Genomic DNA, 22,944 nt, shown 5'->3' on the forward strand with positions numbered 1-22,944 from the left:
TGGGGACAGGAAGTGCAATTTGCGACCCGGGTTGGATGGAACTAGACCTACAGAATATTGGCTAGCCGTGCTACTCACACCAGACTACAGAAAGGGCGTGTGCAGATAAAACATAAATATTTAGTAGATTGAATCCTATACCAAGATTGGCAAAGTCCCCAAGAATGACTCAAGGTAGAAAGGCAAGAATATATATTTTTTATTTCTTCTTACCAAAGATGAAAACTCTGAAGAGATCAGATTGTAAACCCAGGTCACTATTAAACTGCTGATGCTGGAAACTAGCCAATGGGGTAGACTCAAGAGACTCTTTAGTTGAGGTGAGTGTACCCAAGAATGCATTTTGTATAACACACAAATGGACTGTTTGACTGTATGCTAAGCAATGTAACTGATGGGCATTTCCCTTACCACAGTGGACCACCTTTATCGACAAGGGCCACGAAGAGTGTGCCTAGGCTTATGCTAATTAAGCACACGAGCTCTCCACCCTGCTTCCACCCCTGACAACCCTCCGCACTGTTTCCCCAGGGAGTCGAATCTCCTGTCGGCATGGAGCAGGTTAACAGTGCTCCTTGCCGTTCCATGTTCACAAATTTTACTTGGATATAGTGAATTTGCTGGTTCCGTCTCTTTCTTCCCTCCTCCTCCTCTGGGTGGCATGATGACAGCTGGAACTGTGTTTAGATGAGGATGGAATTTTTGGACGAGGATTAAATGTTGACACGTGCGGAAAGTTTACAGTTAAATCTTAGTGGCTACTGACATCAACTAAAGTAATGCCCAAGAAAATAATTTCTAAACATGGCCGCCCCTCAGGGTTAACTTAAAAATATCTGGCCCTGGCTGGTGTAGCTCAGTGGATTGAGCGCAGGCCTGCGAACCACACAATCGCGGTTCGATTCCCAGTCAGGGCACATGCCTGGGTTGCAGGCCAGTTCCCGGCAGGGGACGCAGGAGAGGCAACCATACATTGATATTTCTCTCCTTCCGTTCCCTTCTAAAGATACATAAAATCTTTAAAAAATCTGTACAGGGTGATACAAATGTAGGTTTAGAGTTGTTTACAGGGAAAATAATACAGTAATTGATAAATAACAATGAAGAATGAACTCTGTTTCTCATACTCATAACTGTAAACCTACTGTTTCCTCACCCTATATAAAACCAAATCTTTATACAGATACAAGAACACGCTCTCTATCTAGATATCTATTAATATCTATATGCACAAGTATGTGTGTACGTGTATGTATAATATGTTATGTAAAATAAAAGGGGGGTCATAATGCATGGCCTCTGTGCCCTCTGCTTCCTATAAAAAGAGAGCTCTAAGAGAATTTACTCACAGGATCATCAGGGAAACTAAACAGTGGGTATAAAGGGTTCTGCACAGTATTTATGAGGTAGCTATGTTCTAAGTCTTTATAAAACATCTACTACTATTGATTCTTGTGGTAATCTTGAAGGAGACACTGACACGTACCAAGCAAAGGAAGACAATCCGGGAACGAGAACGGTGCACGCAAAGCTACAGCTGCTGGAGAGTGGGGTGTTGGGTGCAAACTCAGTGGCTGTCCTGGAGAGGACAAGACGAGAGGCAGGGAAACACCCGAAGTAAGAGATGAGGACCGGAGCAGTGGCAAAGGAGACAGAGGATGGAAACAAGAGGTATCTAGAATGCAGAACCGGTAAGGATTGGTGAATGATTAGATAGATGGGGAATGAAAAAGAAAGTGATGGATAGCCTAAGATTTGATGTGATTTGTATATTACTGACATCGAATCACAGAGCCTTAAATGTATTTTAGAGGAAAAAGTGAAAATGTTTGATTTTCACATACTTGAATTATTTTAAAAAGATTTTATTTAATTATTTTTAGAGAGAGAGGGAGGGAGTGAGAAAGAGAGGGAGAGAAAGGTCAATGTGTGGTTGCCTCTCATGCGCCCCCTACTGGGGACCTGGCCCACACCCCAGGCATGTGCCCTGACTGGGAATCGAACCAGAGACCCTTTGGTTCTCAGGCTGGGTGCTCAATGCACTGAACCACACCAGCCAGGGCACGTATTTGAGTTATTGTAAGGCATCTAGGTAAAGATCATCTACAATACACTAGGCAGACACAGAGAATTTAGAAGTCACATTCTTTTTAGGATATCTGATACATATAAATATTGATGTAATTAGGTTCTTATATAATCACACTGGTAATAACAAAGGATATTCTTCAAGACTTATAGATAATAGTTTCAAGAATAACCCAAGAAATATAGAGCAATTGAAATGGGAATTAAGTAAAAAACAAATCCCCATCACTACCTCAGCTGCTTTGCCATTGTAAAGGCGAAAGTGATTACAGGCCTTAAGGTTGAGTGCGATGGTACTGTCAGGAATCTGCTGAAGGTAAACAGCCAGAACTTCTTGAGACACATCATAGTAATCCAACTTGTAGTAACATAAAGCCACATACACATTGAGGGCAAGGTACTCCCTATTAGATAAGAGAATTAAAGGTGAACAGTTTAGTCTGCATCATAGAAGTGTGCTCAACCTACAAAGACTTTTAACGGCTAAAAAAAAAACCCCAGCAAGGCAAAGAGGATATGAACTTGCCTTTTGAAGAAAGAAGGCAAGATATAATCAGTGCCCTGTTTTTCCTTTTGTAACATTGGGGTGTTTTGAGAAATAGAATAAAAGAAGACAACTAGAGAAGAACATGAAAAGTTCAATGCCTACCTGTTCATGTTAAAAAAAAAACCCTAACATACACCATCATTATTAACGTAAATAAGCACACACCATGCAGAGGATCGACAGGCCAGGCAGCCAGGCCTGATGACTGAAAGTGGGAACGGGTGGAGACTAGAAAGGCAGGTCAAGAGCAGGGAGAGGAGGTGGCTGGAATTATCTGGGGGATGTGGGAGAGAGGCCAAGTGCTCAGTGAGAGAGTTCAATGCTAATTTCTCGGAAGGTTTGTTTCTAACTTCTTCAGCAATCGACCTAAAGTGTACTGCAACGCTCACACTGATAGGGATGCATTTCAACAGGGGCAACACCACCCCACTAGGGTAAAACCTGGTTCTTACAAAGGGGTGGGAAGTTTTATGTATGAAGTGTAGACATACACACAGTACATGAACAGGTAAACAGTATACGTGAGGCATTAAAGTGTCATGGGAGGGCAACTAGGGAAAAAAAGAGCCTGAAAAGATTCCTCGGAAGGGTGACACAGAGGTGGGGAAACCTTGATACAGACTATAAGGAGTTCGTACTCTCTCCAGATGATTAGCTAACAGATCTGAATACACGGGGACGCAAGATCCAAAGGACACTGGGTCCTCCTCCCAACTACTTACAGGAGAAACTAACAAAATGAGATTTCAGTTGGACGTAAAAGGACACAGACCTGTTATCTAGCAGTATTCGCTTATAAATATCAATGGCTTCTTGATAGTGAGATCGCATGTAGTGGATTGAGGCCAAGCTGAGCTGATCTTCCGTGATATCCTGAAGATTCTGATGGAAGTTCATCAACTTCTTCTCATCGTTAAACTGAAATTGTGAGAGAGAAAAGGCATGTAACGCTTCACGTTCGAGTGCAGACTATCAACGCCTAATGTTGCTGAGATTTTAACACCCGCCTCTCCTTCAACTACTTTATCTCTGCCTTCTCCCGGTTTCCCTCCAGTTCTTGTCTTTGTCTCTCCTTCAGGAAAAGAGGAGGAAAAAACCTCTGGAGACATAGTCTTGGCAGTGAAAAGCTATATTAATTACTTGAGCCCCTCTTTCTTGTCTATTTCTCTCTTTTTATCTTCTCCCTTTCCTTATTTTCTTTACCTTTTTTATTTGCTGTTTACAAGAGAGACATTCAGATCGTAAGGACACAAAAAAGTAAAAAGTAGCCCTGGCTGGTATGGCTCAGCAGATGGAGTGCTGGCCTGTGAACTGAAAGGTCACTAGTTTGACTCCCAGTCAGGGCACAGGCCTGGGTTGCAGGCCAGGTCCCCAGCTCGGGGTGTGCAAGAGGCAACTGATCTCTCTCTCTCACATACACACATTGATGTTTCTCTCCCTCTCTTTCTCTGTCCTTCCTCTCTCTCTAAAAATTAATAAATGAAAAAATTTTTAAAAGTAGAAAGTAAAAAGATGTAAGGAGATATAGGCCAACAGGAATAAAAGAGAGCTGGTATAGACTCTTTTACCTCTCTTAAATATGACAAAGTAGACTTTATATGAAAAAGAATTTCTACAAATAAAGAGAGACATTATATAATGATCTGGTTTCAAACTACTAGATGGACATACAAGAATTTCTGGTTAATTATTTTTTACTATTGTTGGTAACAAGAAAAAATATTTCTAAATCAAGAAGTATGAAATCAGAATATGAATACCTTGTGAGCCAAATGAAAGAGTAGGCGATTTTGAAGTCGGCTTTTTGGAGCTGAAAAAAAAAATCCAAGCTGCTTATTAAAGGTCTCAGTGGCCTGTGGCACTTAGTCCCACGCAGGAGTGACATCAGACTCAGACACACCTTCCCAAGCCCTGAGCTCTCTGCTCTCGATAGATCTCTGTTCCGTAATGGTATGTATTACTTTATTCTGGTTGCCACCTATAACAGCACCGTGAACCAGAAGAAAAATGTCCCAGGATTCTGCTCTTCACCCCACCTTGTTCTCCCTGTTACGTGGACCCCCGCACAGCGCTCTGCACGCACAGCCCACCACTGTGCTGTTCACTGGACCAGACACCGGAGGTTCAAGCTGTGGTCACTTCACTGTGGGTAGGAGTCCCCTCTCACTCAGCTGCTCTTCCCCGAGTTCTTCGTCAATTCCTCCTGAAAGCTTCTCTTCTGTGGTCACACTGCCGCATTTTCTTAAATGCTAGCCCAGGCTCCACTCCAGAGACCTTCTAGCACGAGAACCTTCCGCAAGCAACAGGGAGCCGAGCAAAAAGGTTAACACCTTTCAAGTTCAAAATCCCCTTTGCACTCCTGGAGAATTTTCCTGATTCTGGACACCCAATCCAATATTTCTTTATGGCAAAAAGGCATACTTCAATGTACAGAAAAGAAAAAATATATACAAAATGAGCCCTGGCTGGTGTAGCTCAGTGGATTGAGCTCAGGCCTGCGAACCACACGATCTCGGTTTGATTCCCAGTCAGGGCACATGCCTGGGTTGCAGGCCAGTTCCCAGCAGGGGACTCAGGAGAGGCAACCATACATTGATATTTCTCTCCTTCTCTCCTTCCCTTCCCCTCTAAAGATAAATAAATAAAATATTTAAAATATATATATACAAAATGAGATACAGCTACTTGATCACCTTTTGTGTGTCTAACACTGTTCTAGGCACAGATAAAGCGAGTATCTTGAAGGCCCTCGAAATTAAATTAGGAAAAAACGTATTGGTACATATTACACAATTTGGGTACAAGCCAACAAAGGCTTCAAGTTCTACATTTTCCATTTATTTGAGCTGAAATTCTTTCTAAATGTGTACACAGTTAATTCACTAGTAATTCTAACCTGGAATACATTCTTCCCTAACAAATTTCTTAAAATACTTCCCCTTGCTCACTTTCTCTACATTTCTTTCAATTTAATCGGATTCATACTCTAATTATCCCTAATCTTCCCTCCCATATTTCCTTCTGCTCTACTCTTTTGTGCAAATTTGGGTCTAGTTCTCCTTAGATGACTGTCAGGACAAGCAAAGCAAAAGGAAAGAAGTAGGGAGTCTTCAGGTTGGGAAGACTTTTCACTCAGAAGCAGAAAAAGCAGCTATAAAATCCACACCCATAAGAGTCTGAACAATAATGCCAACTCCTACCAAGGGCGTGAACAGGCTATCCTGACGGGGTCTGGAAAAGACGGGTCTAGAAAAGACAGGTCTAGAAAAGACGGGTCTGGAAAAGACGCCTTGCCCTTTTTCTTTTCTCATCCTTTTGCCAGTAGCTGTAGCTTCTGGGCAGTAGGCGACAGCACACAAGACTTAATCTTTCTTTAAATAAATTTGCTCCAATCTAATATTCTTTGAAGAGGAAAGCTATGTTTTAACTTTCTAATATCTCTTGGTTGTTTTTTTTTTGTTAACAGAAAAGGAATTTCTTTTATTTTTTATTTTTATTTTTTTAAATTTAATTCTTGTTCAAGTACAGTTTTCTGTCTTATATTCCCAGCCCTGCCCCGCCCCAGTGCTCCCCACCTCCCTCCCATTTCTGCCCCCCACCTTAGTTATTGTCCATGTGTCCTTTAAAGCTCCAAAATGACTCTTGTTATTAGTGATGAATACCAGACATCAAAGGGGCCCATTTTACCTTTAAATCCAGCAGCTTCAGCTTGTTTATACATTCCAAGAAAAAAGTAGGTGCAGGCTAGATTCACCCAGACTTCAGGATTGCAATTTTCCTCTTTTGTTGCATTTTCGTATTCCTGAAATATATATTAAGCAGTGATCTCATTTCAGCAGTAACATAACAGATGGACCAAACCACTGGGATGGAATTTCTTACTGAGATTGGACAACTTCACACACAGGGAATCCTCAACTACATGTTCAACTGTAAGGTTAAATGCTGCAGCTAAAGCTCAGTTCCAGCCACACAGGGCTGTGGTCCATAGATTTCCCCCCCCCTTTTAACACTAATATGAGCTAACAAACTGCAGAAATGAAAAATAACTTAAAATATTTTATTTTTACTAAGTTAAAAAAGTACAAAGATAATGTATACAAATACAAAGGTTCAGTTAACTTAAAATCTGATAGACTTACTATAAATTTCATTTCATTCTAATTGTTTCTGGCTTTATGTTTTTAAAAAGCATTATTTTTCCTGCCAAGGTCCCATTTTTAACAAAAATGTTATTTATTCACTTTTGGAGAAACGGGAAAGGAGAGAGAGAGAGAGAGAAACCTCTATGCCGGGCTGCCTCTAGCATGCCTGCCATTGGGAACCTGGCCCACAACCCAGGTGTGTGCCCTGACTGCAAATCAAAGCAGCAACCCTTTGGCTAACAGGTCGGTACTCAATCCACTGAGCCCCACCAGCCAGGGCTCCCTTTCTGAGATTCACTTTGTCAACTACACTTTCCACACACTCTTATTACTTATCAGTCCATACCGGATGCCTTTGTTTCTTTTTCTTACATTTGCATTACTCTCATCATTCACAGATGCCACCAGCCTCTATACTGTCCTTTTCACATCTTCCCTTTTCCTTCACTGGCTTTGTTGCTTTTGTTCTTCATCTCACCTCATGCTCTTGGATATTGTCATTTTAGTTATGCAGGTTCTTTAAATATCCTTAGATTACATTTTGGGAATAGGGATATGTAGAAACTTATGTTTTAGAAGTTTCATTTGTAAGCTGAAAATAGCTTGACATGAGGCCTCTCTATGTCCATATGGAGATCCATAGTCCTACAGACTGTTCATTAGATAGGGAGGGTTTACAATGACCCAGAAAAACAACTCCCAAAACTATACTTGCAAAAATATAAAGATAATGTAATCTTTCCTATGTCTAAAAATAACCAAACAAGCCCTGGCTGGTCTGGCTCAGTTGGCTGGGCACCATCACCCAAACCGAGGTCGAGGGTTCAATTCCAGTCGGGGCACATCCTGGGTTTCAGGCCAGGTACCTAGTTGAGGGCGTGCGGGATACAACCAAGTGTTGTTTCTCTTACACATCGATGTTTCTCTCCCTCCCTTCCCCTCTCTCTAAAAATAAAGAAATGAAATCCTTAAAAAATAAATTAAATGAATACATAAAAATAACCAAACCAAAAAAAATGAACTTCTCTTGAGAAAAGATTCATGAAAACTTTTCTATCAAAATGGTTCATTTTTCCTCTCCTAAAGAATTAAGAAATACTAATGTTCATATATTGTACAATCTCATTCATTTACATCTAAAAGCAAAAAGTAAATAAGATATATATACATATTTGAACATATAAAGAAGACTTCTGAGGCAATACATCAAAAAAGAGCCAATGGTTGCTTCCATTAACAAAGTAGAATTGGAGGACTTCTGGCCAAGATGGAGACATACGTAGACACACTGTGCCTCCTTGCACAACAACAAATTTAAAAACAAACAAAAAAAAAACAACCAGAAATCCTAGAAAACTGAACTGTATGGAAGTCCGACAACCAAGGAGTTAAAGAAGAAACATTCATCCAGACTGGTAGGAGGGGTGGACACAAGCAGCCAGACAGAGGGGACTCAAGACAAGGCGGCAGCTGGTGGAGCAGGCGGAGTAGGCGGTCCCACATTTGCATGCAGATAAACCAGGAGGAGCAACTGGGGAGCAAGACAGCCTGAGCAACCCAGGGTTCCAACGGGGAAATAAAGCCTCAAAACCTCTGATTGAAAACACCCGTGGGGGTAGGGGTGCCAGGAGTCTGAATCATAGGGGTGCCAGAAGGAGAAGAGGAAGAACAAGAAATTGAAAACTTATTTGAACTAATAATGAAGGAGAACTGTTGTAGACCGCTCTGCCTGGTTCTAGGAATTGTATCTCGACCCCTCGTGGCTAAGGGTGAGGGATGACGTTTGGAATTCGAGCAGCAGAAGACAAAGCTTATCTCTGGTAGCAAACGCTGCCTCAGTTTCCTCTCCCTGTCCCCAAAGCTTGGTCGGAAGTCAGTGACGGGTAAGACCCCTCACAGCGGGGAGCAACCTAAGCCAGACTCAATGAAGGACTGGGGGGGCTGCAACAAAGAGAGAGCAATGGACTCTTGCCCTCCCCGCTTTGACATAGCCTGAGTCCCCACGTCCTCTGGGAGAAGTGCTTCCTGGCTCTAATCCCCTTAAGCCTAAATACCTGATGGGAGAGGTGCAGCTCTTTGCCTCGCTAGAGTGTGTCCTGGGGAAAAATCTGGCATCACAAAGATTTTCTGATAAACTTGTGAAATCTGCTCTGCTAAGAGTATTTTCATTCATATGTTAAGGGTTCGAGTAGGAAACCCTAAAACTCTGTTCCTGACAGACTCTGACTCATACTAAGCCCTCAGATTTCTTTGAAATGTTATCTACTGTTTGATCCTTGCCACCCTGTATTCCTGTGTATTACAACCCAATAAAAGGCCCTGGAGGAGGGGGCTCGAGGCCTTTTCTCCTCAGAGAAACTGGCCGCTGCTGGCCTTTTTCCCCTGAGAAAATGGCCACTGCTCATGGCCTTTTTCCTCTGGGAAAATGGCCACTTCTCCTCCCTAAGCAGATCACATCATGTCTCAGTCATATTTACTCTCATCCGTGGCAGCTGGGGGGACTTGCAAGGAAAGTTGCTCCCAAAGAGAACTTCCCCAATCTGGCAAAGGAAATAGAATTCCAGGAAGTCCAGGAAGCTCAGAGAGTCCCAAAGAAGTTGGCCCCAAGGAAGCACACACCAAGGCACACCATAATTACATTAGACAAGATTGTAGATAAGGAGAGAAAATTAAAAGCAGCGAGAGAAAAGGGGACAGTCACCTACAAAGGAGTTCCTAGTAGACTACCTGCTGATTCTCAAAAGAAACCTTGCAGGCAAGAAGGGTCTGGAAAGAAGTATTCAAAGTCATGAAAGACAAGGACCTACATCCAAGATTCCTCTTTCCAGCAAAGCTATCATTTAGAATGGAAGGGCAGATAAAGTGCTTCCCAGACAAGGTCAAGTTAAAGGAAGTTCATCATCACCAAGTCCTTATTATATGAAATGTTAAAGGGCCTTATCTAAGAACTAGATCAGTAAATATGAATAGTAAAATGACATCAAACTCACAACTATCAACAACCAAACCTAAAAAAACAAAAATAAAAACAAACTAAGCAAACAATTGGAACAGGAATAGAATCACAGAAACAGAAATCACGGGGAGGGTTATCAGTGGGGAGGGAGAGCAAGGAGAATGTGGGGAAAAGGTACAGAGAATAAGTAGCATAAATGGTAGGTAGAAGATAGACAAGGGGAGGTTAAGAATAGTGTAGGAAATATAGAAACCAAAGAACTTATTTATATGACCCATGGACATGAACTAAAGGGGGGGAATACGGGTGGGAGGGATGTGCAGGGTGGAGGGAAATAAAGGGGGGGAAATGGGACAACTTTATTAGTATAATCAATAAAATATCTATAGAAATAAAATATAGCCCTGGCTGGTGTAGCTCAGTGGATTGAGTGCGGGTCTGCGAACCACACAATCGTGGTTCGATTCCCGGTCAGGGCACATGCCTGGGTTGCAGGCCAGTTCCCAGCAGGGGACTCACGAGAGGCAACCATACATTGATGTTTCTCTCCTTCCCTTCCTCTCAAGAGATAAATAAAATCTTTAAAAAAAGAAATAAAATAAAATATTAAGTAGAAAACAAAACAAAACAATGAAGTAGAAGTAGGGACAGCAGACAGGGTGGTTTTTTTGGTTTTACGTCATCCCCTTCTATATTGTTTGAATTTTATCATAAGCATGTATTACTATAATACAAAGGTTAATAACATTTTCAAAGTCCTTCAGTTATAAATTGTCTTTCTTTTTTTACTAACCTCCAAAGCTCTCTTGTAGTCACCCAGGTGAAAAGCACAGTATCCAATCCACAGGTTAGTATCCTCTTCTTGTTCCCCAACATGACGTTTGAACTTATGGTTAAAATTTCATTTAAAGAAAATCATGAAAAGGTTTTAAATGTAAGCCTCCATTTAAAAAAATGCTCTATTAAGTTACTGACAAATAATTTAAAAATCACATACAGGTAATAGCAGTAAGTCAATACCCCCACCAGTGTAATGACAAAGATACAGAACTCAGCACAATTGCCTTCTGATTATCACAGAAATCTGTATTTTCAAATACTCCATATTTCGTTTCTTTATTTACTGTCACCTCACCCCAGAAAGTATTTAAGCATTAGCTTTATAATAATTCTGGGTGATACATAAAAACATAAGAATTATGTAAAATATTTTCTAGTCCCAAGTACCTGAAGACAGAGAGGTGAAACAATAAATTCCAGGCCACACGGCCAGTAGGTGTGGAGGCAGGAACATAGGGTTTGGCTCTGCCTCCCGCGTGCTCACCCTCCATGCTCTACTGCACTCAACGGCACACTCCGAACCTGCCCCACTATACACGTACATACATGACTATCTACTCATAGGTCATAACTGTTTACTGAGGACAAGCCACTAAGTCACTCTCTGACCCCTGACCAGGCTTACTGGAACCTGTTGAGGACGTTCAGAAGGCTAGCATCGTATGTCAATTATGAACAAATATTGGTGAATGCCTCAATGAACAAAAGAAAACTCCTGTTTGGAGGAAAAGACTGAACCCTGAAGGGATGGTCTGAACTACTTTGGTAAGGCGAGAGCTTTGCCCTCTACAGGGTGATAAATAAAAACCATGGGTGAAAAGTTAAATAGTGAAACACGTATTTAGAGATCATTGCTACAGAACTTTGGGTGCCTTGGGCATAATGAGATGAAGGCATTCTCTCAGACTTTCTTGTCTGGGCTAAGACCTTACACCTGTAGCTAAATTGGAAGTCCTCCTCTCACCAAATGTTGTGAATTTAAGTTCCGTGTCTTAGGTCTGAAGAAATTCTTTTTTTTTTTTTAAAGGAGGGAATTATTTTTTTTAAATATTTTATTTATTTATCTTTAGAGGGGAAAGGAAGGAGAGAGGAAGAGAAACATCAATGTATGGTTGCTTCTTGTGCATCCCCTGCTGGGAACTGGCCCCTGCCGGGAACTGGCAACCCAGGCATGTGCCCGGACTGGGAGTCGAACCGCGATCGTCTGGTTCGCAGGCCCGAGCTCAATCCACTGAGCTACACCAGCCAGGGCCAGAAATTCTTTTTTTTTAATGTGATTATTTTTTAAAGATTTTATTTATTTATCTTTAGAAGGGAAGGGAAGGAGAGAGAAACATCTATGTACGGTTGCCTCCCGTGTGTCCCCCGCTGGGAACTGGCCTGCAACCCAGGCATGTGTCTCGACTAGGGATCAAACTGCAGCTGTTTGGTTCACAGGCCCACGCTCAAGCCACTGAGCCATACCAGCCAGGATTGAAGAAATTCTTATTTGAGGTCTCCTTGCATATGTCCCAGCAGGGAGACCTGTTCATGACACTTCGTCACCCTTGCTGTGGAAGTTCCCATTCCCATACAGCATGGCACTTCTACTTAAAGGCAGTGTGGGATTACATGGTAAGGAAAATGTGGCATGTGCCTTTAAACAGAGACTGACAAAAATTAGACATACACCCACCACTCAGCCCACTGCTGTACAGAGCTAGACGGTCCTTCTACATCGTCTCCCCCACTTTGAAGATGAGAGGGCTGATACAAAAAGGTTAAACAACATGCTCAACACCAGAACACTAGGGAACAATGTAGGACTATACATGGAAGGCTGAGAAAGACATACAAAGCTAATTAAAACAATTACTGTTGACAGGCTATGAGCAATAAGTGTGGAATCATGCTGTGGAGAAATGACTGGGGGACAGCATGACCAGGCTTGCGGTCGGTCATCATCTCTACAGTCTTCGGTGCTGCCTTCATCCTTCTATGGCATATGCTTCCCGCACAGCAGTTTCTCAAAGTGCACTGTCCTCAGACCATCCCTGTCAGAGGCACGCAGGATACTTGCCTAAAATGTAGGTTCCTGACTCTAAAGAACTGGAATCCCAACCCTGGCAGGTGTAGCTCAGTGGATTGAACGTGGGCCTGCGAACCACACAATCTCGGTTCGATTCCCAGTCAGGGCACATGCCTGGGTTGCAGGCCAGTTCCCAGCAGGGGACTCATGAGAGGCAACCATACATTGGTATTTCTCTCCTTCTCTCCTTCCCTTCCTCTCTAAAGATAGATAGATAAATAAATAAAAAGAATTGGAATCCCTACAACAGGAGCCCAGGAATACATTTTAATAAGCACCCTAGGTGATTCTGACGCATATTAAATTTAAGAACTACAAGAGTAGAGATTAAAGTATTTTCAGATGATTTAGTATTTTAGACAATAAGCATGAAACATAGAAACAAACATACATTTAATAAACAAATCTTAATATATAATAGGTATAAATCATAAAATGGCCAGGGGTTGGGATACACATGTGTGAAACTGACACTATTTATTTTGGGATAAACAATGTGTGAACTCACACTGTATTTATTAAATGACCGTCCATATTTTCTAGGCTGGATTTGCCATCAGTGGGACTAGACATAATTAAAAGTGTCCCTCAAAAATATATTTAGTCCTGATCCATGTGGCTCAGTTGGTTGGGCATTATCCTGCCACGTGAAAGGTCACTGGTTTGATTCCTGGTCAGAGAATGTACCTGGGTTGCAGGTTTGGTCTGGAGTCGGAGCCTGTACAAGAGGCAAAGGATCGATGTTTCTCTCATGTTGATATTTCCCTCCTTCTTTCTCCCTCCCTTCCCCACTCTCTAAAAATAAATAAATAAAACCTTTATTTAAAAAAAAGAGAAATATGTCTCTTGGCTGGTGTAGCTCAGTGGATTGAGTGAGGGCCTGCAAACCAAAGGGTTGCTGGTTTGATTCCCAGTCAGGGCACATGCCTGGGAATCAAACCAGCAACCCAGGGCACATGCCTGGGACTTGCAGGCCAAGTCCCCAGTGGCGGGTGTATGGAAGCCACACATTGATGTTTCTTTCCCTCTCTTTTTCCTCTTCCCTTCTCTCTAAAAAGTAAAATAAAATAAAATCTTTTAAAAAAGAAATACGTCTATCTTATTAGTTCATCTTGAATCAGATTTATAGCTACCTTGGGAACTGGACTCTGTGCCTGACTAGATTGACAGGAAGCCGCAGAATGCACTCACTTGCTCCAGCAGCACTGCGACCGGCACTCAGCCAAGCACCCATCCATACTTCTGCTATTCACCTCCTAAGGAGCAACCTTCTTTGGACATTACCTCCAACAGGGTAATAGCTCCAGTGAAATCTCTTTGTGAAAGTAGCTCCTCTAGCTTTGGCATCTTCCTGCCTTTCTTCTTCCTTTTGTCAGTGTGAGGTAGATCCCCGCCTACAGCAGGTTTGGCCCTTGATAGCATCTGTGGAAGAAACAACAAAGACGATCCGGTTATGATGGTCAGTTTTAAGCAGAGGGACAGCTCCCCAGGGAAGCTTATGAAACTCTTGGTAACAGGTATTATTACCAAAAGAATGGAACCAAATAGCTACTCCCAACTTCTTTATCTTCTCCAATTAGAGTGAGGCAAGAGATGCTTTCTGCAGCTGCGGTCATCTTAGCCTTCCTCCCCTTGGTCTGCTTTCCACCCCACGCGCAGCTCGGGTGCGGGGAAATAAAGAAGTAGGAGGGAAGAAATCACCGAGGCATTTACGGTTGCATCCCTGTCCCCCGTGTTCCCACGGGGAGGGCAGGGAGCTCATCCTCCGTTGACTCTCCTAGACTTTACCCAGCAGTGTGCTGGGGGCCTCTAACCTCCAGTCCCGAGACATACTCATAGTTCTCCCTCACTGTTCGGAACCACTGACCATATTGGCAGCTGTCCTGTGAGTCCCCTCCGCAGACAGCAAAAGGCCAGGCCTCCGAGCTTCTCCTCAACCACAGCTCTCTCTGTTTCCACGGCAACCTCGAGGGAGTCGGGGGCGGGGCTGGGGCTTGTCCATCCCTATAAGCGCTCGCGGGAAAACCAGTGCGTTTGGCCTCTTGGTTCCGCTGCGCTTCCGCCGCTGCAGAATTGGAAGTTTCTGGAGGAGAGCGTCGTTTTCTTTCTTTTTCTTTTTCATTGAATTGATTGGGGTGACACTGGTTAACAGGTTTCATGTGCACAATACCACAACACTCATCTGTACACCGTATTGTGTGTTCACTACCCCAAGTCAAGTCTCCGTCTATCATTTATCGCCCCTACGCCACTCTCCTCCCACCCCCATCCCCGACGATCGTCACACTTTTCCGAGCTCATGATTTTTTTTTCTCATTTTTCTTTTTCCGCTCAACTTTCCACTCCCCTAGTCCCCCAACACCCGCCCCCAACGGCTGTCAGCCTGCTCTTTACCTATGAGCTTGTCTCTATTTTGCTTGCTAATTCATTTTGTTCCTTACGGAGCGTTGTTTTCTGTGCTGAGAGCTAGAGTTGGACTGTATCTTTATTTACGAGTTTAGGAAAAAGAAAATTAGAATGGTATTGTTTCTCCTATACATGTTTCCTGGGAAAGTGATTTTCAAGGACCATTTCCGATTTCCACCGCGTCGGACTCCGTAGCAACCCCCGGCCCCGCCCCAGGTGCTGCGCGGCTGGATCTGGGGCAGCTGCCGGAAGATCAGAAAAAAATTTTTCTGCTGAACCTAAAAAGCTGACGTTTTGAGGCGGAAGTTCATGAAAAGACAGTTTCTTGTTTCCATAGACACACCCTAATATAATGAGGTCCTGTAATAAATGTGTTGATTGGACGACTTAACCTTACTCCTGAACCCAATTAACAGGGCTGCAAGGGTAGTCTACGATCACCGACTTGCGTACTGTTAGAGCTGGAAGGGACCTTGGACATCTAGTTCAACCCTCAGGATTAACAGACTAAGGAACTAGCATCTGGAGAAATGAAGCAATTCTCCCAAATGTATAGGTAATTGTGGCATAGTTGAATTATGTTACATACCACTCTGAATAATTAGCCCTACACCCTAAGCTTCTGGAAGGTGGATATGATTTCTTAGGCTTTTTTTTTGCATCCTCCTTGCACGCCAGCCCCTGCCTACCCACGACACCACCCCCTGCCCTGCAATCACTTGGAGAGTAAATAACTACTTTTCTTAATTCACTGATATACCCTTATGTGTACACACAATCATCGATACACAGACACATACAGACAGGCAAGGCATAAGACTTCAGAGATGTACAAATTCACCAGCATTATACTCCTCCCTCCTCTCCCCCCAGCCTCTGGCAACCACAAATCTATTTTCTGTCTCTATGGATTTACCTATTCTGGACATTCCATATAAATGAAATAATACAAAGAGACATCCACACCCATGTGTCTAAATATTGAAAATCGTTTAGTCTACCAAACTGTTAAGTGGGTTATCATCTTGCTTTATCATGAAGGTCAGGCTCCGATTTAGAATTCTCAGACTTCTCAGAATTCTGTGCTGCTCGTGATGGACGAAGCAGGGAGAGCCAAGTCCAGCCCTCAGCCCAGGCCCTTCTCTTCTCAGCCCAGGCTCCATCCTGCATGATGGGGGGCTTCATGAGTGCTGTGTGGGCACCCAGGCCACAAAAGCTAGTTGTAGTCACCCAGTCACCTGTGAGCTGTCACCCCCTGGAAAGGAGGTGAGACTTAAGGAAGAGACCCACTCAAGGGTGGAAAGAGGCAGGAAATTCAGAGTCTGGTACCATAGCATAGTGAGGAGGGTTGCAAGAACCCTGGCAATAAAAAAATAGAGATATTGTAAATTAAGAGTACAGCAGCTGGAGTGTGAGAAAAAGAAACAAAACAGGCTGTTAATAGGTACGGGCCAGCTCTGACAAAAGTGCTCAAATCCCTATATATCTGTTGGGATTTAAGATTAATTTCCAGGTGGCTATTTCTCTGATTATCCCAAAGAGATAATAACCAGGCGCCACTGACCCCTAGGAGACTCCACTTATTTGCACACGGACTTTCCAATCTGCTGTCCTCAGCTAACCCACAGAAGTGGACAGTTCATCCTTGCAATTAGCCCTGCTTCACCTTCTCCCATTCCCTTTGTTTATAGCTAGTGTGAATCCTTTTAGACCAGCTTATATCTTACTGCCCCCACTTGATGTATAAAAACGCTTGCAAAACTCCAGGACAATGGCCATGTTTTCATTCTTACCTAACCATACTGTTGGTGGTTTAGACTCCATGCCCAAAGACCAGTCTCTCCCTCTCTCTCTCTCTCTCTCTCTCTCTCTCTCTCTCTTTTGCTAACTATTGCCTACTAAATCGTTTCTCTTAAAAGACTTTCAGCCATGGAAGTTAGTTATATTCTATTTAACAGCTCCTTGGCTCCACAGCTTCTTTGCCCCTGGTGTAGGGTGCAGTCTGTGCCCAGGGCCCCAAACAGAATCCCCTGACACCAGGGTCTCAGGGAAGTATTGCTGATAAGGCTGCAAACAACCCTATTGAACTTGCTAAATCTATTAAAATGACATCTGATTTTCAGCAGTTCGAGATACAGCTTTAAGCTTCTACTTCCGTGTAGAGGATGTTTGAACTGTGGCTGTAATTACAAAGGGCAGAATATGGCCTCCACTGAGTGCACTTGAAAAAAGGCAGTTACTCGCAACTACAGCTCTAAGCTTCACCCGGTGTCATGAAACACACAATAACACACACACACACCAGCCAAGTAAGAGGCATCGTTGGAGCTAGCCGCTTTATTGCCGTTGCCGTAGAAGAGCAGTTTCTGAGTGATTGTAAAAAAATAATCCAGGTGGTGATGATGGACTCATGTCCCTGTTATTCTTCAGGGCCATGAGTTGCTGAAGGAATGTGAAAGACAGTAAGAAGTTTGGGCATTTCTGGAAAGCATTACACTGAGTGAAGTAAGCCAGGGGTTGAAGGAAAAATACCATATGATCTCACCTTGAACAGGAAGCTAAACAACAAAACAAACAAGCAAGCAAAATATAACCAAAGACACTGAAATAGAGAACAGGCTGACAGTGACCAGAAGGGAGAGAATTTCAGGGGAAATAGGGGAGGGATTTAGAGGAACATATATAAAGGATACATGGACAACAAGTGAGAAGGGTGGAAATGGGAGGGAGGGAGGAGCACGGGGGGTGGGATGGGATGGGAGTAATAGAAAACTGTACTTGAAAAATAATTAAATGACTTTTAAAAATAATAAAACCAAAAAAAAAAAAGAAGTTTGGGCATTTCTTGCTAGGGTGGATTCTCCTTAAGGAAAATGTCTCATGAAAGGAAGGAACTTCAGCATTTCCATGACAGAACCATAGTAACTTTACTTTTGTAATTTTATCAGCTCTGTTAGGTGTTGTTAGTTTTTTCATTTTTTTGTTCACTAGTTTCGTGAATATTCTACCTTACCATCAAAAAGAATATTTTAGCCCTGGCTGGTGCGACTCAGTGGATTGTGCGCGGGCCTGTGAACCAAAGGGTCGCTGGTTCAGTTCCTATCAGGGCACATGCCTGGGTTGTGGGCCAGATCCCAGCAGGGGACGCATGAGAGGCAACCACACATTGATATTTCTGTCCCTTCCTTCCTCTCTCTCTAAACATAAATAAATGAAATCTTAAAAAAATAATATTTTAGAAACCAAATTTTATTGCACTGCCACCCCGTGAGTTATGTGGGCTCATAGGGAGAGGACCCCGTTTTTGACAGTTCTAAGAAACAGCAAGAATGACTTCAGGATTAAACATTTGAAAATATAGTCCTTCAACAAATATGTTTTTCCATCATTTCAAAATGACTTATTCTTAAATTAAGAAAGTACTACATAGTCACCATGAGAATTTTGGATGATACTGATAATTAAAATGAATAAAATGTAAATTATCTATAAGTTTATGAGCAAGAAACTACACCTATTAACATTTTGCTTTTTATTTTTATTATTAAATATTTTATTTATTTGTTTTTAGAGAGAGGGGAAGGGAGGGGGAAAGAGAAACATCAATGTGTGGTTGTCTCTCGCATGCCCCCCACTGGGGACCTGGCCTGCAACCCAGGCATGTGCCCTGACTGGGAATCAAACCAGCGATCCTTTGGTTCGCAGGCCAGTGCTCAATCCACTGGGGCACACCAGCCAGGGAAACAATTTGCTTTTTAAAAAGTGATTGAACCTGTACTAAAGGATAATATCATCATGGCTGAACTACTACTAAGAGACCTAGCTAAGAGATCTATAGATTATAATTGTCGAAGCTAGGTGATGAACACCTGTGAGTTTGTTTTACTTTTGAATCAAAATTTTCCGTAATCCCAGATAAAACCAAGGCTTCTATTTAAAAACCCCTTGAGTTTGCCCTGGCTGGTGTGGCTCAGTTGGTCGGGCATCGTCCCGCAAAGTGAAAGTCTCTGGTTCCTTTCCCAGTGAGGGCATGTGCCTAGGTTGTGGGTTGGGTCTCTATCTCTCATGAGAGGCAACCAATCGATGTTTTTGTCCCTCCCCTCCCGTTTTTCTAAAACCCCCTGCCCCCAAAACAAAAAACCTCCAAAGTTCTTTTTTTTAAAGATTTTATTTGTTTATCTTTAGAGGGGAAGGGAAGGAGAGAAATATCAATGTATGGTTGCCTCTCCTGTGTCCGCTGCTGGGAACTGGCCTGCAACCTAGGCATGTGCCCTGACTGGGAATCAAACCTTGATCCCTTGGTTCGCAGGCCCATGCTCAACCCACTGAACTACACCAGCCAGGGCTCCAAAGTTCTTCTTCATGGCCAAATTTTCCACTGAAGTGAGCCAAAGATATGGGGGTGAATATTTATTTAAATATAAAAAGTAACTTTCACACATACCAGTTAAAATTAAGTGAATTTGTCTACTGAGAAAAAGAATTTGCAACTTCTGGTTGCTTATGTAATTATTTCTTTGGTGGAAAGATCATTGGAGAATCAGAAAGCAGTATTACCACGATAGAATGTAAACAGGAAAAATACCAAGCATTGGAATCTATGAGCTCTGAGAGGAGGAACTCCCTGTATCAACCAGCTGCTGAGATGAAGGATCCTGGGGAAGCCTGGTTCAGCCCATCCCCCGACCTCTAGCAAGAGCTGAAGGGGATGTAGGGTTGAGTGCTTCAGAGTCAGCAAGACCTGGGTTAGAACCCTGCCTGCCCCCAGCCCCCCAGGACTTCCCCCAGGGGCAGAAAGCATGGAGATGTTTCTCTCCATGCTTCCTACCTCTGTGACCTTGAGCAGGTTACCTAACCCGAGGTAAGAAAACCCATCTGACTGATATGCTTACGATTCATCTGAGCTCACCGATGAGCAAGAGGCAGTACCAAACAGTGGTTTAGTGTGCAGCCCCTGCAGACAGACCGCCTGGGCTCAGTTCTCGGCTCTACCTCTCTTTAGCTGTGTGACCCAGGCAAGTCACTTAACCTCTCTGAGTCTCAGTTTTCTCACCGGATGATGACAGTAATTGTACCTACCTCCCAGGTCCATTGGTCATGAAAGGGTTTGATACCTAGTCGTGGTACATGCCTGAGTAGGAGAGGAAAAACTCTTCTTCTACCCAAGTTCTTCTGGCTGGTGTAACAATCAAATTGGCATGAGGCACATAGGGGGGTTCCAGAAGAATCCTGGGCCTGAGGACAAATCAGGCAGTTGAGGCATAGTTGCTGTCTTGAACCATATAGAGAAAGGGGGGTTGTGGGTTGGAACCTTAAAGGGGAGGGAAGGGCCGTTCACATGCACACGGAAAACTGAGTGTTTGGTAAACAAGTGTCTGTTGGGCTGTCTTCCACAACGGGCCCAGAAAGAGGACTTTGATCAAACAGGCTTTGCAAGGTTCCTCCCTGTCTGTTGTCTGTTAGGCTTCGTTCAGACTAAACTGCAGTTATCTGTGATCTGTAGTTATCTCCCTTCCTGGGGCGGGTCTTCTATCTCATTTCTTTTTGGCAGTCTGGGGGAGGGCAAAGCTTCTCCATCAGTCTTTTTTAAAAAGTCACTTTATGTATGAATGTATGTATGTATGTACTGATTTCAGAGAGAGAGAAAGAGAAACAGAGAGAAAAGCATCAGTATATCAGGCAACACTGTAACCAACAGAGCTACCCATCAGGGCCTGCATCTTTTGTTTCTTAAAAATAACCAGCCTGGCCCTGGCCAGCGCGGCTCAGGGGTTTGAGAACTGGCCTGTGAACCCAAGGGTCACCATTTCAATTCCCAGTCCGGGCACATGCCTGGGTGGTGGGCCAGGCCCCCAGTAGGGGGCGTTCCAGAGACAGCCACACATTGATGTTTCCCTCCCTCTCTTTCTCCTTCCCTTCCCCTCTCTCTAAAAATAAATAAACCAAATATTTTTAAATAAATAAATAAATGAAAATGTAAAAATACTAATTTTAAAAAAGAAGAAAAAAAAATAACCTTAGCCCTGGCCAGGTGGCTCAGTTGGTTGGGCTTTGTCCCACCAAGCAAAAACACGATGCCAATGCCTTCAGACTCTTCCTGAGTACATCCAACATAGTAAATGCTCAGGGCCTGGTGGTCTTGTCAGCATCTGATCCGGTGCCTCGGCGTTCAGGGCACAGTCTTAATTCTATCCCATCCCCGGTGGTACAGTAGTCAAGGAAGACGCCCAAACTGTGCACCGCCACCCAGATGCAGCCAGCTGCTAAGCCTCTCACTGCCAGCCAAGCCCAGTCCTGCCTTGACCTTCCCTGTGCGGGTCTCGGATATCTCCCGTTTCCTGAGATCCTTCTCCAGCCACACAACCTGGTGACCTGTTGTAATTCCCACTCCCTCTCATCTGCTCTCTTCTCTTAATCCATTCTTTCTGTCTTCCTCCGGGCCTGGTTACACACCCAGTTGTCTTCAAGAGTCCACATTGCTTTGTGTGTGGGGACTTTGGTGTCTTTGCGAGTCTGAACAGACTGTATTAATCACTCATTGCTGCATCACAATGTAGCACAAAAGTTAATAGCTTAAAGCAATCAATATTGTTATCTCTCCTAGGGTCTGCGGAGCAGCTCAGCTGGGTGGTTCCGGCTTGGAGTCAAGTCCCTTCTGACGCTGTCAGCTGGGGCTGCGGTCACCAGACAGTTTGGGCGGAGCTTCTTTAGCTCCAGCCACTGCAGATGGCTCCCCGCCCCCCACACACCAGGCAGGCTAGTGTCTGCGGTTGGCAGTAGGTCTTCGTTACATGCCACGTGGACCTCTCCATCCGGCTGCTGGAAAGTCCACACAACATAACAACCGGCTTCCCCAGAGCGCGTGTTGAGAGAGCGAACGAGATGACAGTCACAGTGGTTTTTATGACCTAGTCTTGGGGCTCATACTGTTGTTTCTATGAAGTCCTGTGGAGCACGCGGGTCGGTCCTGCTCAGAGTGGGAAGGACCTGCACGAGGGGCGCAAATATCAGGAGGTGAGACGCGCTGGGGGCTAGGTGACTACTGCATTAGACCATCTCATCGACGAGCTGAGACTTGCTCCTTGAGCAGAGACGACTTGCTTGTTGCCTCTGCTTTCAGACAAGTGTTTCGAGAAGAAGGTTCGCAGCCTGAAGTTCCTCATTTTAACACCACCAAAGCAAAGTCTAAATGTGTTCTCACAGAGGGGAACTACCCTTCTCTCTCTAAATTTAACCCCTCCAGTACTCCTATAGCTCCTTCTCTTCCCAGTTCAGTGCTTCTGAGGGAGCGTAGCTGCTAGGCAGTTCTGATCTAGGGAAAACCCCTCTGAGCCCTCCCTCCTCCCTCCTCTGTCTGGCTAATGACTGCCTCCCAGACTCCCTTATCTCCTGGCGAACATCTGTTTACCGTGGACTTCAGACATTACATCTGACTCAGCCCTCTGACATTTACATACTTCTAATTTCTACGACTAAGCTCGTAGCTGACTCATTTTGCTTCATTTTTTGAAAAAATATTTTTATTTATTCATTTTAAAGAGAGAGGAAGGGGGAGAGAGAGGGAAAAAAGAGGAAAAGAGAAACATCAACTTGTTTTTCCACCCATTTATACACTCACTGATTGACTCTCATATGTGCCCTGACCAGGGATCAAACTCACCACCTTGGTGTTAACCAACAGAGCTACCCAGCCAGGGCTTGCTTCCCTTTTTCATGGCTGGTGGTTCAACAGACTCCTGTGGCCTGATAGCATACTATTGTGCCCTAGAAACTGCAGCTTTGCACTCTCCCCAGACTTAGCTCTTTGAAGTTTTCACACATGCCCGGATGTCCCATGAAAACAGGAATGCACAAGCAAAGAAATACAAAAATCTCCCTGTAGCTGCTTGAATAA

At 43.6% G+C, this 22,944-nt stretch overlaps 1 protein-coding gene across 1 annotated transcript in view; it reads right to left on the minus strand.

Moving 5' to 3' along the window:
• Positions 1 to 14,658, minus strand: part of IFT56 (intraflagellar transport 56) — a 44,142-nt gene extending 29,484 nt beyond the window's left edge. The window contains 7 exon segments of the mRNA XM_037049102.1: positions 2,321 to 2,492; positions 3,408 to 3,553; positions 4,396 to 4,445; positions 6,323 to 6,437; positions 10,530 to 10,622; positions 13,929 to 14,066; positions 14,512 to 14,658. Coding sequence (XP_036904997.1) covers positions 2,321 to 2,492; positions 3,408 to 3,553; positions 4,396 to 4,445; positions 6,323 to 6,437; positions 10,530 to 10,622; positions 13,929 to 14,066; positions 14,512 to 14,514 — 717 coding nt within the window. The 5' untranslated portion in view covers positions 14,515 to 14,658.
• Positions 14,659 to 22,944: the final 8,286 nt, after the last annotated feature.

Source organism: Sturnira hondurensis, unplaced genomic scaffold (genome assembly GCF_014824575.4).
Source record: "Sturnira hondurensis isolate 20B ecotype Veracruz unplaced genomic scaffold, ASM1482457v3 Scaffold0006437, whole genome shotgun sequence".
In the NCBI taxonomy this organism is placed as follows: Eukaryota; Metazoa; Chordata; class Mammalia; order Chiroptera; family Phyllostomidae; genus Sturnira; species Sturnira hondurensis.